This window comes from Malaclemys terrapin, chromosome 9 (assembly GCF_027887155.1).
Source record: "Malaclemys terrapin pileata isolate rMalTer1 chromosome 9, rMalTer1.hap1, whole genome shotgun sequence".
Classification (NCBI taxonomy): Eukaryota; Metazoa; Chordata; order Testudines; family Emydidae; genus Malaclemys; species Malaclemys terrapin.
Window position 1 is genome coordinate 81,500,535 of NC_071513.1, and position 16,713 is coordinate 81,517,247.

Sequence of the window (16,713 nt, forward strand, 5' to 3'; positions counted from 1 at the left end):
TCATATAAGACTGTCTGCATACAAGGCTGACCGCTAAGTTGTTCCAGACTGGAAGCTCATGGTACGGTTCATCATGGAAATCATAATGAATTGATGCTTCATCTTGCAAGCAGGAGACAAAGTCTGCTGCCTTAGGCATCTGTTACAGACTCCCACAATGATCCATTCTAGCTCCTCTTTTTCAACTACCAACACCTACACCAATTAGTATTGTGACAGACCCAGACCAGTGGGGTACAGGAGTCTGGTAGAGGGCAAATATACTGGTCACTGGATGAGTAGTTTTCTGTTCCCTGAGTGACCAGAGCAGGGGCTGTACTAGAGTAATCAGGAACCTGCTAGAACCAGTTAAGGCAGGCAGGCTAATTAGGACACCTGGAGCCAATTAAGAAGAAGCTTCTAGAATCAATTAAGGCAGGCTAATCAGGGCACCTGGCTTTTAAAAAGGAGCTCACTTCAGTTTGTGGTGTGAGTGTGAGGAGCTGGGAGCAAGAGGCGCAAGGAGCTGAGAGGGTGAGGGTGCGCTGCTGGAGGACTGAGGAGCACAAGCATTATCAGACACCAGGAGGAAGGTCCTGTGGTGAGAATAAGGAAGGTCTTTGGAGGAGGCCATGGGGAAGTAGCCCAGGGAGTTGTAGCTGTTACAGGAGGTACTATAGACAGCTGCAGTCCACAGGGCCCTGGGCTGGAACCTGGAGGAAAGGGTGGGCCCAGGTTCCCCCCAAACCTCCCAGTTGACCTGGACTGTGGGTTCTTCCAGAGTTGAAGGTCTCTGGGCTGTTCCCCAACCCACATGGTGAATCTCTGAGGCAAGAAAATCCGCCAATAAGCGCAGGACCCACCAAGATAGAGGAGGAACTTTGTCACAGTATGTATATGCAGATGTTATCCATCCCACTGATGTGGGTAACATTCTACACAATATTGAAGGATTACTCTGCCAAGACACAAATGTTCTGGCCACTTACCTTTGTCAGTGTTATACCAGAGAAACGCCATTTTGAAGTCCCCAGACTCGATCTTCTATCCCTAGCCTCTATTTTGAATGAGTAAGAGTCACTCCATGGGTGAGCAAGAGTCACATTAGATGAAAGCTGTAGGTCACTTAGCACTGAAATTGGCAGGAGAGAAATTGGCAACAGAAGCAGAGGTGAGGCAGTTGTTGATCATGAAGTTGGGTACATTAAAAAATATTGTGATGTGGTATGTGCTCTGCAGAACTCTGACAGGAAAATATTAGCAAAAGTAAACAAAACTGTCTATGAAGCCCGACAGCATAGTATATAAAGAGAGTGTCAAAGATACAATTAGCAGAAGAGAAGGTGCAAGGAGTGTAGAGATGGTGCAGAGAGAGAGTCTGAGAGTGCATGTAGAAGTTGGAGCAGAAACCAGAGAAGGATCCAAAGATGAGAGATGAGACTTAACATGAAAGACACTGAAAGACTGTTACCAGCAGCTGTCATCAACCTGTGGAAGACTGGCTATCTGAAGCAAGGCACAGCCATTTAGCATCACTTCAAACTGTATGGTAATGGAGTTTGGGGTGCTCTCTAGCTTGTTGTGAGGGATTTGTGTTTTATAGCATCAATAAGGATGTTGTTAGGTTGTTATTGTGTTAGGGATTTGTGTTATTTGTGTTTGCACCAATAAAGGGTGCTTTGTTTTGGAACACTGCTTGTGTCACTCATTTATCAGAGGGCTGTATCCGTATCCTCTAGAAATTCCTTAGACACCCTGGAGACCGTATGTGAGGAGAACAGATTGGCCAGGCGATCATTCAGATGGAAGATTGTGGCCACTGTCTTAGACTCCACTTGTTACCCTGAAAACAGAAGTTAAGTACCCCCAGAATAGCTCAGCTATTGCCCCCTCCTGGGTTTACCAAGAGTTCCCTCGAAACAGCCCAACTGTTCACCTATTATAACCAATCTACTGCTTACCAGTCTCTGCTGAGGATTGTTCACTTCCTTTTTAGCTAGTTGCCACTTATTTAGGAGTCAAACTGGACTGTAGTCTATCTTAACAGTCCCATGTAGAACACAAAGAAAAAGATTATCTCCTACACTGCGTTGATCCAAAAGCTTGCAGGATCCTCCTGGGAAGCAGAGGCAAATGTTCTAAAAAACCTTTGTTCTGGCACTGGTGTTCACTTCAGAGGAATACAGTGCAGCAGTGTGGGGCAAGAGATGGCATAGCATCTCATTGATTTGGAGCTGAACACAGTCACCGTATCATTGGTGGCTGCCTTAGCCACACATTAACATCTAATTTATATGTGTTGGCTCACATAGCTCCTCCAAAACTTTGAGATGCCATCAACCTTAAAACTACGTGGCGGGATAGGACAGATGAAACCACCTGCTGCACACAAGGTCTGACAATGGTTCCAATACGTGCAAATAAACAACTCACATTTCCCACAAGAAGATCTGCCCACCTCCAGAAGAAAACACATACCCCGTAGTTCCTGATGACTTTCCACAACTGACTTTGCAATATCCTTTTGAGGTGGCCATTCGTGCATTCATGTCCAGTGCTGCCGGTCCAGTGCCTATTTCAAATAAACAACAACATATCTGGGCCAGCAGCTATGACTTTATGGAGTGGCAGCAACTCCTGGGATAGAGAGACAGGCATGCCAATGAACTTCAGAAGCTCTACTTTACAATCTAGGATGCATATCCTGAACTAGGCTTAATAGGCTACTGACTAGAATGGACATAGTGGGTCCCACAATGCAGAAATTTGGCTTAGCCCAGTCTTCACAGTGTGACTGCGAGCAGTGATGCAGACAGTCAAACGTGGTGGAGTGCACAATTAGAAGATTGGATGGTGGACTGCAACACCTTACTACCCTTGATGATGCAGCAATTAGATGGCTGAACAATTTAGATAATGACTTGTGATGCATGGGGGGGGGGGGTAAGAGTACCTGGAAGTAAACTTTCAGGAGAAGCAGGTTTCTTTAACTTCTTCTTTTGAAGAGATCATGTCATTAGTACGAAGGGCTGCCATCAGAGCTCCCTTAGACAAATAGCTGGCACAGAAACCTATATGTTTCAAGCCAGAGACAATCTATTCATTCTATTTCCATTTTCTGATTCTGTAAGTGGCATGCTGTATTCTCTTTGACTACCAAATTACCACTTTTTAATGTATCAGCTTCAACTTAGTAGTCATTTGTTAGAAGTACGGAAAGTTATCAGGGAGTACCTGAGATCCTATTAAAGTTACAACATTGTGCCTGATCCGACAAACCCGTACTCCTGTAGTTATTCTCACTGAAACCAATATGACTACTCAATGGAGTAAGTGTTACTTACATGAATACAATTTAAGAGGACTGGCCATTTATTATAACACCAAAATGCCTGGGATTATAAACTGTTATAAACTATTTTAAAATTTAGAGAGAACTTTTCTGTTTTTTTTTCTTGTTTTTTTTTAAATAACACGAACAAATGGCAAATTGAATTACAGTAAGGAATCTGATCATGCACACAAATATTTTGAGAGAACATCACATGAGTTCAAGCATTATGTTGTCATTTATTTGGTTCATCATGTCAGTAGAGGCATATCTAATAAATATATTTAATTTTTCCATGAATGGAATGACCTTTTTGTTATCTCTAAAAAAGGCACTGCATAAAAAGATTAGAGAATATAGTTCTGAAGTCTTCTTAGCTATCCTTTCATATTACTACCCTTTACTGCAGTGGTCAGATCCTCAGCTGGTGAAAGTGGGTGTTGCTCTACTGAAGTAAACTGGAGCTGTGCAAATTGACACCAGCTGAAAATGAGGCCCATTGAGCCCAAACTGTAACGTGGTCACTCACCTCTTAAACAGGATACATTTATATGGGATTCTTGCCTGAATAAAGACTGAGGAAGAACTTCAGAATTTGATCCACAGATTATATAACTGATTAACCCCTATATGTGCTAGCTTGTGATATCTTCTCTCTCCCCACTCCCTCCAAACTAGGGGCTCTAAAAACAACGGGACAAATAAGGGATGCAGACTCAGACATTTTAGTCCCCTTTGAACAGATTTTAATGTTACTTTCCCTCCTTCCTACCTCAGCAATGGGTCCCAAAGTATTGGCACTTCTTTTGTTCACCTCAGTACATTTTGAAAAATGAAACCGCTGGGCTCATTTTAACTCAGACCATTCTGATTTCCCTCTACTTCTGGAACTTTACTGTACTTTAAATATCAGGCGGTTGGGGGAAACCTACTACCCTCACATAATTAGACTCATTTTAAAATGTTTTTAAATGACTCGTCTGCCATCACCATTTGTAAGAAGGATAATGGGTAGAAGGATTGGAATTATGACTGTGTAAAGGGTGATTTTAAGGCAGTAAAGATGGATAATTCTGGAAGCAGATGGCTTGCTGTAATAACTGAAGTGGCAAGAATGAAAGACTAATGCATGAAAGGTTGAAATTGAGACGTTTGAATTAATAAGTCTCTAGAAAAGATTAGAGTAGGGTGGTTATTACTCTGCATTTAGATTTACACTGGGGTATCTCTGTTCTGTTAACTTTTTGAATGTGTCCTTTTCTTGCCTTCATTGGATGCTTCTCTGCCTTTCTGCTCAGTCTATAAAAACTTATGTTCCTTTTTATTCCTTGAATAGGCTGTCCTACTTAATTGTAGGCTGTACACCCTCGTCTTACTGATGCGTGGTTGGGACCATTTGCTGTGCAGCTCAGAAAGGAAATTAGTTCTCAATGTTCACCCTCCTCCATTAAAGAAAGGTTGCATCTCTGAGGTGGCAGATATTTTAGTTTGTGGAGCTGGTAATATCAGAGTTGAGAAATTTCAGTTGGCACTTGCATCCCTGAAACATTATATGGGCTTCTAGGAAAGTGGGTATGGGGAATGGTAATACAAATCTATCAGTTGCCTGTTTGGCACGTTGGTAACAGAAATCGAACAACTGTCGTTGTTAACTATGTAGATAGTAGCGTGGTTTCTACTAGTATGGCGCCAAACATGCACATGCCTATCTAGTTTGCCAGAGAATCTTACAGTTCAGGGCCATTTCTACACCCAGCCCCCTTCTGAATGCAAAAAGTCTCTCCTGTCTGCCTCTCCCTCTTCAGAAATCATTAAGTGCGCGTGGGGAAAGGAAGCTTGCAGAGAAGCGATGTGACTGCATTAATGTGACAAAGGCAACGCGCCTGCATGAAACAGGCATTGTGCACCGCAGAACTTCCACTGCTAACCCCCCTTTTGCATCCAACGCCTCTCTCTCGCTCCCCCTTGGGCTGAGCCTGGGGAGACATGAAAACCCCGTGAAGGAAGGTGCAGTCTGAGCTCCCGCTGCGGCTCAGCTGTCACTTTGCATACGGCCTGTGTGTGTGTTTCACACACGCGAGAGAGAGCAGCAGACGAAAGTCTGCCCCAAGCCTCCAGTCCCGAGTCAGGAAATGGGGCACCTCCGTCGGACCAGTGCTCCCCTGCGCTGAGGGCCACCGGCAGGCGCCTCCTTCCCTTGCCATCCCCGAGCAAGCTGTGGCGGGAGTGCCTGGCTAATCCCCCTCCTCCCCGCCCGGTGCGGGCAGGGAGGTGACGAGGGGTTCTTCTTCCTGCCCCCATCCCATTGTACGATCGCCCGGGGGAAGCCTTCGGCTCCCCCCAGCGAACTACTCAGCCGGCCGGCCGCCGGGAGACAAGGGCTGGTTTATTGCCGCCAACAAAGCCTGGCTCTGCAGCCGCCGCCGCCAAACTCCGACCGCAGCCGGTGCGGGAAGCAGGCAGCGCTCCGCTGGGCTTTGATGTCTTGGAGATGCCGCAGCTCCTCGCCCCTGGCCGTGCTGCAGCCGGAATCTGAGCCCAGCGCCCCAGGAGCAGAATCTGTGCCCGGCTCTACCTCCCCAGCCCAGCCGCTGTCCCGCCGGCTCCCGGCGACTGCTCAGCCGGGGACACCCAAGGCTGCCTTCGCTTTTTCATTGGTCGGTGATGTGTCTATTTACATCCGCACCGAACTTCTCCGAACATCAGCTGGTGAGTCCCGGGAGAGGAGACAGGGCAGCGGGACTGGCAGGGGGAGAGGGGCAGCGAGAAGAGACAGGGCAGCGGGGAGAGGACAGGGCGAGGGCATATCGACTGGAGAAGGGGGGAGAGAATGAGAGTGGGGTCGGACAGGGAGAGGTTCTGGAAGTGAGGGAGGAAGAGGAGGACAGGGAGAAGATGCAACTGGAGAGCTATGGAGATAGTCACAGAGAGAATGCAGTTTTCTAAACTCTTATCACACCTCCCTGTACACAGTTACTTGGCTGTCCTTCTCTTCAACAAACGTGCCCTGGAACATGTTGTAGCAAAGTCTCCTCTTAATGTTATGGATATTGATGTTATGGTGGCCAAGCCTTCATTGGACTGTGATTTTTAATTATATACAGCATATAGTTTACATTATCTAGATTTATGTTATTTCACTCTGGTTCTGCTACTTTTGTCATTATGAAGTCATACATACCTTATTTTCAAGTACCCTGTTTTCCTCCATTGGACTCAAATGTAATTTACAGTGATACTGATTATGCTTCCAGGGCATTTGGTTATTTTTTCACATTGTCTTTTACATAAAAGTTATTACACATTTCATAAAACTTATGTATTAAATCACTATGGTTTTGAACCTGCAAGAAACCTAGTGCCACCAGTGAGATGCTGAGCACATCCAGCTCCTAGCTAAGTACCCTGCAGGATCCAGCTTAGTGTTCCAGGGGCCACATCCTGCACCCTTTACTTATGGAAGGCATCCTACTGAAATGATCATAAGTGACCCTGGTTTTACACCTTTGGTAACTTTGGTTTTACATCTCCTCCAAAGGATGAACAATGGATGCCATAACCAATCAAATTGCCACCTACTGAATAATCAGTAGTGTCAATAGGATTCTGATATCCCTTTTCTTGATCCGGACCGCTACTTAGCTTGTAGGAGCTGACAAAATCATAGCACAAAGTGGTATGGCTGTCACAAATAATTTGTGTTCACTTTTTAATTAAAAATGAATTACATTTGTAAATGGTGAAGGTTGTTGCAGGTATACATAGTTACTCCAAGATCACATTCACATGTCTGATAAAATGTAGAGGAGATAGTAGCCCTAGCCCAAGAATTCATGTTTATCTGAGTGATGGCTGAAGGCATTTGTTAGTCATCTCTGTCAATCCTTTCCTACTCTTACTGTAACACACCAGGTATGTCTACTCCTCAGTTCCTCAGGACATAAGTGGAAGTGTGGAAGTGTGTGGTACTTTTGGGACACATATACATTTCTTTAGAGATTTGATTGAGAACATGTGGCTTATCTCAGAAGTCAGTTTTAAACATACACATCCAGAAGTGAACAGCTAATGCATTAACTCACTCTGCCACCTAGGCCATGGCCAGTCAAAATAATTATGGATGTCTGTTTTGTCTAAGCTTTAGTGGGCAGCTGGTAGAGGATCACAGGAGCACTGAGAGAAACATAATGAAACTATAATGCCTAAGCTCATATCTGCTTAAATTACTCCTAGGCTTTTGTTGTGTCTGCAATTAACACATAAAGAGGCTTTTACTCGGTGTTCTTTAGTGCAGACTTTATAGGTTTTACAAAGAACTAAAAGTAAGAATGAATCAGTGGGATACCTTTAAATAAGAGGAACACTCCTGCAGCAACAGAAAGACTAGTTCACTTGGAAAAAGTTACTGACTGCAAGAAGCACATTTGCACATGAAAGATACAGTACTTCTTGTAGTTCTGAAAAGCTGCATTTCCAGGGCACTAAAAACACTTCAAAAATCAGAAGAGTGTACTATATTTTAATTTCGGAGGAGAGTGTTCATAACATTTTGAGCATTGGTCAGCTCTTAATATAAATAAAGAGCAATTCTTATTGCTTGCTGTGTGTGGAGGTGAAAAGATAAAAGCAATTTAAAAGTTATACATTTTATCTGTGAATTTAGATTTCACAGTTTAATATAGCCCCCAGTTCTCCCAAACATGGGAAGTTCTCACTCTTCTGTATCCATTTTCTATGGGATTTCACTCTTATGTGTGGCAAGCTGTAACTTATTTGATGAAATGCCTGTAATTCACAGCAATACAGGGGCCCATGTGGACTTGATGGAAGGAAGATAGGGCTCTGGTAGTCGCTATATGTTTGAAAAGGGAGGGGCTAGACAAGCTATGCAGGATTCCAGTCTCCTATGGACCACCTGTGCCTCCCTGTTCTGTGGTTCCGGAACTATCCCTTAGGCCTGGTCTACACTAACCCCCCAATTCGAACTAAGGTACACAACTTCAGCTACGTGAATAACGTAGCTGAAGTCGACGTACCTTAGTTCGAACTTACCACGGTCCAGACGTGGCAGGCAGGCTCCCCCGTCGACTCCGCGTACTCCTCGCGCTGAGCAGGATTACCAGGGTCGACGGGGAGCACTTCTGGGTTTGATTTATCGCCTCCAGACAAGACGCGATAAATCGAACCCAGAAGTTCGATTGCCAACCGCCAAACCAGCGCGTAAGTATAGACAAGCCCTTAGACTCACTCCCTGTGAGTCAGGAGAGCCTGTAAGCACTGTGACATCTGGGGACTGCAAGTAGAACTCAAAGACAATGGGAGGGCATATCACCCTATTCATTTAGTTACTCTTGTTATTATTGTTCCCATAGTCCCCAAAGGCACCAGTCAGGCTCAGGGCCGCAGAGTCCATTGAGCTCGATGCTGGACAAACATACACCAGCCCTGTCCAGGAGAGTCTGCAGTCTAAAAGAGATGAAGAGTTCGGGAACATTCACACAAAGTGATCAGGGTGATGGGTCAGGTGGAAAGTTAGCTCCAGACTGTTGAATTCTTTTACATATTTTATTAATTTATAAATACTAGTTATAGAGGGCTATTTTGGGGGGGGGAGGTGCAGAGATCTTGAAATTGAAAGGAGGGGAGGAAGAGGTCATAGGTATAAAAGAGTGGGAATGAGTGAGAATCACAATCTGTATGGAGAAGGAAATGAGGCTGGGCAGCTGACTGGCTATGGTGGTAGGAGAGGATAGGGATGAAGCAGAACCAGCCACCAATAGCGATACAGCAAATAAAAAATGTATATATCTAGAGTACAAGCTTCAGAGCTGATTGAGTTTTGATGTCAAGATGCTGAGAAGGTCGCCACCAGCTGTTGTTCCTTATTGGATGATGGCAAGGAGGGCCACTGGGCCAGATGCCCCAGGTGGGTTCCTCTGGGTATGATGGAGGCAGGAGGACTTGAAGGCCCTGACTTATTGCTGTGCCCTTGGTTTGTTACTTTGGGGGACAAGCCCAGAGAGTTTGAGGATTTCCACAATTCCTGTTGGTAGAAATCCAATATTCTTCCCTGTAGAGTGGAAAGGGCAGGGATAAAAGAATCTCAAGGAAACTCTGAGTTGAAACCGTCAGAGTCCCCATTCTGTGGCAGGGAGAATTACCTTGCATCAAGGAGAATCTGGCCCAGTATTACAGAAGCAGAGGGAATGAACGGGCCCCATTTGAATGACAATATTCAAATGAGGATGCAAGGCATGGATCAGCAGTACTATAAGAGGTAAACCAAAAACTGCCTTTAAAGAAATACAAACAAAAAGGACTGTCACCACAATCATATCCTACTACCTGCACATTCTCTGACCTGACTTCCACTAGTTTTATCTGTCTTTCTTGGAGTTATTCCTAATTTACACCCATCTAAAGTTAGATCAGTGGTCCTGATCCTACTCCCATTAAAATTAACATGAAAACTCCCACTAACTTCAGTGTGAGTGGGATTGAGCCCAGAACAAAGCATTTTTCTTTCTTCTATTTAGTCATAGCATCAACACTACAATCTTTAATTGCTGAAATGATTTTAAAAAATGCCACTGAGGCAAAAAACATTTGACCTTTGGCATTAGATCAAAGATTGGAATGTTAAGTTAATTTTTATTCAGACAGTAATAGTTGCCTTTTGCTTGCCTGTGAACTCTTGTACCAAGACGTATGATTAAATCACAAGGGTAAGTATTAAAACCATGGGTTTGTGTTCTTTCCTTTGCGGTGGCTTGTATATGTGAAAGAAGAACTGTCCTTTGAACTGTGAGTGGCAAAACAACTTTAATTTCATGAGTAACATGCTACTCGGATTTGTAAACATGCCAGCCTTTTTTCCTAGCTCACCACAGAAAACATCCTAGTAGCTGATGAGCTAAGTGGCTAGATGTATTTGGGAAATATGATTCAGTTAGGCTCTCGGTGAATTTGGCTTTTTCCTTCTCAGAATTTGGGTTATGGGCAAGTCGGAAAGCCAGATGGATATAACTGAAATGAACACTCCAAAACCAAAGAAAAAACTGCGATGGAGCGCCCTTGAAATAGGGCTAGTTGTTATAGTGATTCTCCTAACTATTATATCTATCACAATGATAGCTCTGTATGCAACATATGATGGTAAGTGGATGTTCATCTTATTGCAATTTGAATGTTAAAGTTGTTAATATTCTGCAAAAAAAAAATGTCTTCAAGAATAGAATGAACCTGATAGAATAAGGTAATAGCACTCAAGTGAGGTAGGCTCAAATGCGATGTTAAAGTTTCAGTATGTTTGAGTGCATATATATTGCTAACTAAATTATTTAGCTAATAAAAGAAAAACCATTTTATGTTTGACCTAGAGAGGCTCAGCCAAGAATTTAATTGCCTATCACTACTATGTTATACTTTTTATAATCATACAAAGTATTGTGTACAAAATTAGCTGATTAACAGCTCCCATTTATTGGCAGCTGACCATAAAAGAGTCATTAGACAGCATTAAATGGTCAACTGAAATTTAAAAATTCATCCAAATTTCATATATCATTTAAAGTTTTGATTTACTATGAGCATTCCTTTTCAACAATTTTTACCTCAAGAAACAGAATGTGGCAAATGCTATATTTAACAAAAATACCTGTTTGTTCCAATATACTAATTCTGTAGTTTACAGTCTTTACTTTAATTACACAGTGAAGCACAGAGTATACAATATGCTGGTGAAAAGATAAATGAAATGGAAAAGCTTTCTGTACATTCTTGCTGTACCCAGCATGAAAACTCCATTCTTCCTAACTAAGGGTACGTCTATACTTACCTTCGGGTTCGGTGGTAAGCAGTCGATCTTCTGGGATCGATTTATCGCGTCTTGTCTAGATGCGATAAATCGATCCCAGAAGTGCTCACCATCGACACCGGTACTCCTGCTCCACGAGAGGAGTACACGGAGTCGACGGGGGAGCCTGCCTGCCACGTGTGGACCTGTGGTAAGTACCTTGTAGTTCGAACTAAGATACTTCGACTTCAGCTACGTTATTCACGTAGCTGAAGTTGCGTATCTTAGTTCGAACTGGGGGCTTAGTGTGGACCAGTCCTAAGGCTCTTGATTTGCAGTACGGCTCCCATTGTTGTCAATTGGAATTTCATCAGAAGGATCAAAAGCAGTGCATGACCCTAACTAAATGAAGATGTTAGCAATCTTAGGGCCTGATCCTGAAAACACTTACTTACCAGTTGAAGCACTAATTATTGTGAGTATCCATTGATGCCAATAGGACATAGTAGTTAGCATTATATTAATTGTATAAGTGTCTGCAGGGATCAGGCCCTTAATGAATTAAAATTTTAGGTGGTGTTTAGTCTCTGCATTGCCTTTAAATTCAATTCTGAAATGACGGTAGCACTGAAATTAAAATGTAGAGTAGTGTACATTAAGGAGACTCAACTGGAAATTAAGGATTTTAATTTTTGTCCCATAACTTTTTTTTAGATGGTGTTTGCAAGTCTTCAGACTGTATAAAATCAGGTAAGGATATATAGCTTTTCAACTGATTCTAATACTTTTGCCTGTGTTAGTACTTTATGAAATCCATTATACATTGTCACCCTGCTTACCTTAAATATTCCCCCCTTCACAAATCTCTCATTTATTTAGTAACACTTTATCTCAGGAAAGCAAAGGCACTGAAAGAGTACTGATTTCATATGGTCTTTATGTGTTTGTAGTAGATACTTTGTGGGAGTTTTATAATATCAGTTTTATTTAAGTTTCATTAAAATGTTTGGTAAAATTAATTGATTTAATTGTATATCATACTTTTAATTCATGAAATATAGCAACAATGGTTCACTTACTTTTTTAAAGCATATTAAAACCTCAATCCTGATCTCAAAGCACAGGCCTTCATTGTTGTCTGTCTTGTAAAAATCAGCTTCTCTGCATGTCTGAGATCAGGATCAAGCCTTCAAGCTCTCTAGCAGGGTAGTGATTTATCTTTTATGGGTGAAATCTTGGCCCCATTGAAATCAATTGCAAAACTCCTATTGATTCCAGTGGGGCAGAATTTTACCCTATATCTTCCAGATTTCATGCTCCATCTTCTAAATTGTGCACTGCCCTGCATGGGCACACGAAAGAGGGTGAGGTGAAGAGGAAGCAAGGAACCTTGTACCCCACTTAACTTCTCTAAGCACAGCCATTCATTGGCCCTTTAGAGTAAATGGACTGGGGGACTATACTGCTAAGAGGAGCAATAGAATTTCATCATTCCTTCATCATTGGTTGGCACAGGAAAGAGGGAAGTACATACTGCACTCTGGTAGTAGCAGATGCCCTTGCTGTGAGCACTCACCCAATGCCTCAGGCACAATGAGTGAAATAACTGGCCCAGCTGAAGTCAATGGGAGTTTTGCCACTGACTCCAATGTCTCTGGGAGCTTACCCTATGTTTCTGGGAGCTATCACCAGTTCAGTCCAGCAGCTTACAGCCACAGTCTCGCCTTTACTTGGTTTTCATTGGGATACAAAAATACAGTTCTCTGCATTTACTCATCCTCAAACTGTTGTCCATATATCATATTTGTGAGAAATTCTTTTGGGCAGAGACCCAGAGACCATTCAATTTGTTCTAGATGCTCTATGTGAATAAATAATCATAGATAAAATTATTAGTATGAATTTGAGACGAGCCTTGTGAATAACACAGCTCATTCCAAACAAGCACCCATAAAACCCTTATACCGTATAACCCATCATGTATTTTGCATTCTTCTTCTTCCAGGGAAGTCCTATGATCTATTTTATGTAGGAGGTCAGACCTATAAATATGGCACATGACCTAAGGTCCAGATTGTGGAGTCCTTGCTCATGTCTGTGAGCACATACTCATTCACTCACATGACTACTCCTGGATTGAAATGCTCTCTACTGTGAATGGGGTCTCCACACTCCAGCCCTAAACCAGTGTTCTGTAATGGCTAATCAGTGGGAGTTCAAGGCATCCAGCAGTTCAAAAGATTTGGTAATATAGTGGTTTTCATGGGTTTTGCACCGTTATGAAGTGATTCAATGGTATGATAAAATTCACTCTGTTGCGAAAGACTGGTATAATAAAAAAATCCCTTAAACACAGAGAAATAGTTGTCAATCTATATTAGTTACCATGTATTATTAATGTTTCCACTGTGATAAACTGTAACTCTGAGTTCAGTATTTAAATCAATAGTTGATGTCCATTGAATATCTGTTTGGACTTCGGTATCAAGGCCAAGTAGGATAAACTGCTCAGGTTACTTTCAGTAGTACTATGGCAGCAGTTCACACATGGAAAGTATGTGATCAGATTACTAACCCAAGGAAATTATACAGAGGTCCCAAAAGAAATTGAATCGGGACAATTTTATTAGGGATAGAAATTAAATAAACTGGTAAAACCTTGAACTTACAGATATGAACAATGTACTGGGACAGTTTTGTGTGTTCATTTTCAAAAACTTTGCAATATGTACAAGCCCCTGAAAAGGGTTAAAATGAAGGTCTTGCATTATAGATGCCAACTGATCAAGCTCTGTGGGTCTGCTCTTACTGTAGTTAATAGGAGTTTAGCTACTGATCTCAATGAGAGCCAGAGCAGGCCCAATAAAACCAAGAGACGCAGCATGGACAAATAAAGGAAAACAAGATCAGTAGTGCTTTGGGGAAAGTGATAAAGTTCAAATTTAACTGAGACACAAATCCATCATTCAAGCTGTAGAGACTCCCCATAGGATTTTCAGAGCATATTGTTTATCCAAAAAAAATGTAATAAAAATAATTTAACATTCTCTCTATTGTGAGTGTACAGTTTGCCTCGTGTGAAGAAATATACAAAATAGCATTTTTTAAAAAAAAATAATTGGCAGCAGACCACACTATGTATCATGTATAAAATGCTAGTGGTATACAATTTTTAAACTTTATTTACTAAAAATTTAGATTTCTAAGGAACAATACAGGAATGCAGTAATGACGTGTTTTGGTAACATTTTACTTAGAATTTCTTGGTGATGTGCTTTGACTTTTCATTTGCAGGGTTTTGTCTGTCTTTCTGCTTCAAGCATCTATTTGTCTTCTTTTCCACACATTTTCTGTATGTTTTCAACACACACTCACTTAATCTTTATTCCAGAACCTTAAATTTTCATCTCTACTCAAAATCCCAGATGTCTTTTCCTTCTACTGTAGGCTCTGTCTTTCATTCCTTCTAGCTTGGCTCCTGGGAGCCTTTCTAGCACTACTGCAAGTCAAGTGTGCTTGAAAACTGTCCTGCTCTAGTGGCTAGTTTACATAGAGGCTAACAGCTTACCATTGCTTTCACTTAACGGTTATGCTTTTAGCTCAAATGGGAGGTATCTATGCTTGGGTGCTGGTGGTCCTTCATTCAATCCCCGATAGCAACCTGTGGTGAGGTCATTACACAAGCAGGCCCTCAAATCTCCCACTCTGCCAGAATATAATTTTAATTCTGTAGACTGAGCACTACCCTTTCTAGGAGACTTAACTCCTAACACTCACTTCCAATCCCTAATTTCCTTCATTCACCAGACTCCAATCTCCTCTGAAAATGTCTCCCTCTCCTTAAAAGGAAAATTTCCATGTAATTTAAATACTAATCTAGCCACATTTTATTACAAAGAAGTGTAAATGAGTAAAGGAAACATAAGTACCTTGTATAATTAAAAAACAAATAATCAGTCATGGAGTCATCATCTTGACAATTTTATGATGCTAAATACAACTAGAAAAATCAATTTTTCCAGAAAAAAAACTGGTAACTAAAAAAATTATTGTATGTGTTGCATTTTGTGGACTGTTTAATAGTAGTGGTAGCTCCACATCTAAGCACATTAAAATCAATGGCAGATTTACCTGAGTAAGGACTAAATTAAGAAAGTACTTCAGCATTTGGCCCAGTAAATATTGATCCTGAATAAGCAACTAGGATTTTTAAAAGATGCTTTGACATTTTTAAATGCATACTGAGTAGGAATATGCACAAAAATGGGTTTTTTTAAAAATACCTTTTAGGTAAAGCAAAACTCCAGTGATTGATTGTTAAGGCTGCTTACTCAGCACTACACGTGGGTCCAGCTCTACTGCCCTTTGAGGATGAAGATCTTTCAGTAAACAATATCAGATATCAATTTAGTATTTATCATATTACAGTATGAATTAGAAAGATGGTGTAGTCGGGAAGAATGAGCACAGGGTTGGGAGTCAGGTGATTCTAAGTTCTAAAAATCCTGGCTCTCACACTGACTCTGCCTTGGATAAGTTACTTTACCTTACTGTCTCAGTGTTCCCATTGGTAACGTGGAGATAATACCCAGCCAACTCGCAAGGCTGTCGTGAGGATGTATTCGTCATTATCTATACAGGGCTTTAAAGATGTTAAATTATTAAATTTACTGGCTAGTTTAGAAAAAAAATTCTTTTAACTTAAGAAGATTGTGTAGGTGTTTTGGAGAGGGAAGGGGGAAGCCAGAATATCCTAAACTCAGGAATTATATTTGTCCCTTTCCACCTCAGAATCCAGATTTATTTATTTTCTCTAAGGTTTCTACATGTCGATCTGTCTCATATTACAGCAGCCCGAATCATTGAGAATATGGACACTACTGCAGAACCTTGTAAAGATTTTTACCAATATGCCTGTGGAGGATGGTTAAAGAAGAATGTCATTCCAGAGACCAGCTCCCGTTACAGCAACTTTGACATTTTAAGAGATGAACTAGAAGTTGTTTTGAAAGGTCAGTGGAGTTTGTCCATGTACTAGAAAGCTGGACCATATAAAAGTTTTCTCTTTGGCTTATGTGTAATCAGAACATGTTGTCTAATAAAGGTTTATACATGATGGAATAGTCAAGATTCTTCTGTATTCAGTTCAGCGTAAGCCAAGCCAGACTATTTGCTTGGCTAGTAATTTGAGCTTTGGTGGTTATGCTGTTGTTTCTGAAAAATAGTAGCTGACCACTGAAGCAGACTTGTCCAGAACTGACCCCTGTGATGACTGAATTCTGTGTGTGCACTTATCCGCCTATTACAACAGCTGAAACCCAATTCATTACCCTCATGACCTATAAGTGACAGCTGTTCCAGGTGAGGGGAAGAAAGGAATTTCCCTCTGTGTGAGCCACTGGAGCACTGCTCCACATGCTGGAAGTTGCTCTGTGCCAGCTTTACATTCTGCATTACTCCTTCAGTTGCAGCCAAGCAGGCCGACCCCTTTCTAAATGTTAAGGTCAAGGCATATCAAGATGTCACAAGGTATTAAGACCAAATTCAGGATTGTGGCCTATATAATCCCTCCCTTGAGTTTCCACACATAGGGTATTCTTCTAATCAT

The 16,713-nt window shown here is 41.7% G+C and overlaps 1 protein-coding gene and 1 long non-coding RNA gene across 3 annotated transcripts in view; one reads left to right on the top strand and one right to left on the bottom strand.

Annotated features, from left to right (window-relative positions):
• Positions 1–16,713, bottom strand: part of LOC128843143 (uncharacterized) — a 145,182-nt gene that overhangs the window by 65,028 nt on the left and 63,441 nt on the right. The window lies entirely within an intron of this gene.
• Positions 5,250–16,713, top strand: part of MME (membrane metalloendopeptidase) — a 68,540-nt gene continuing 57,076 nt past the window's right edge. The window contains exons 1-4 of the mRNA XM_054039717.1: positions 5,250–6,019; positions 10,296–10,465; positions 11,820–11,855; positions 15,956–16,117. Of these exons, the coding sequence (XP_053895692.1) occupies positions 10,306–10,465; positions 11,820–11,855; positions 15,956–16,117 (358 nt within the window). The 5' untranslated portion in view covers positions 5,250–6,019; positions 10,296–10,305. The remainder of the gene's footprint in view (positions 6,020–10,295; positions 10,466–11,819; positions 11,856–15,955; positions 16,118–16,713) is intronic.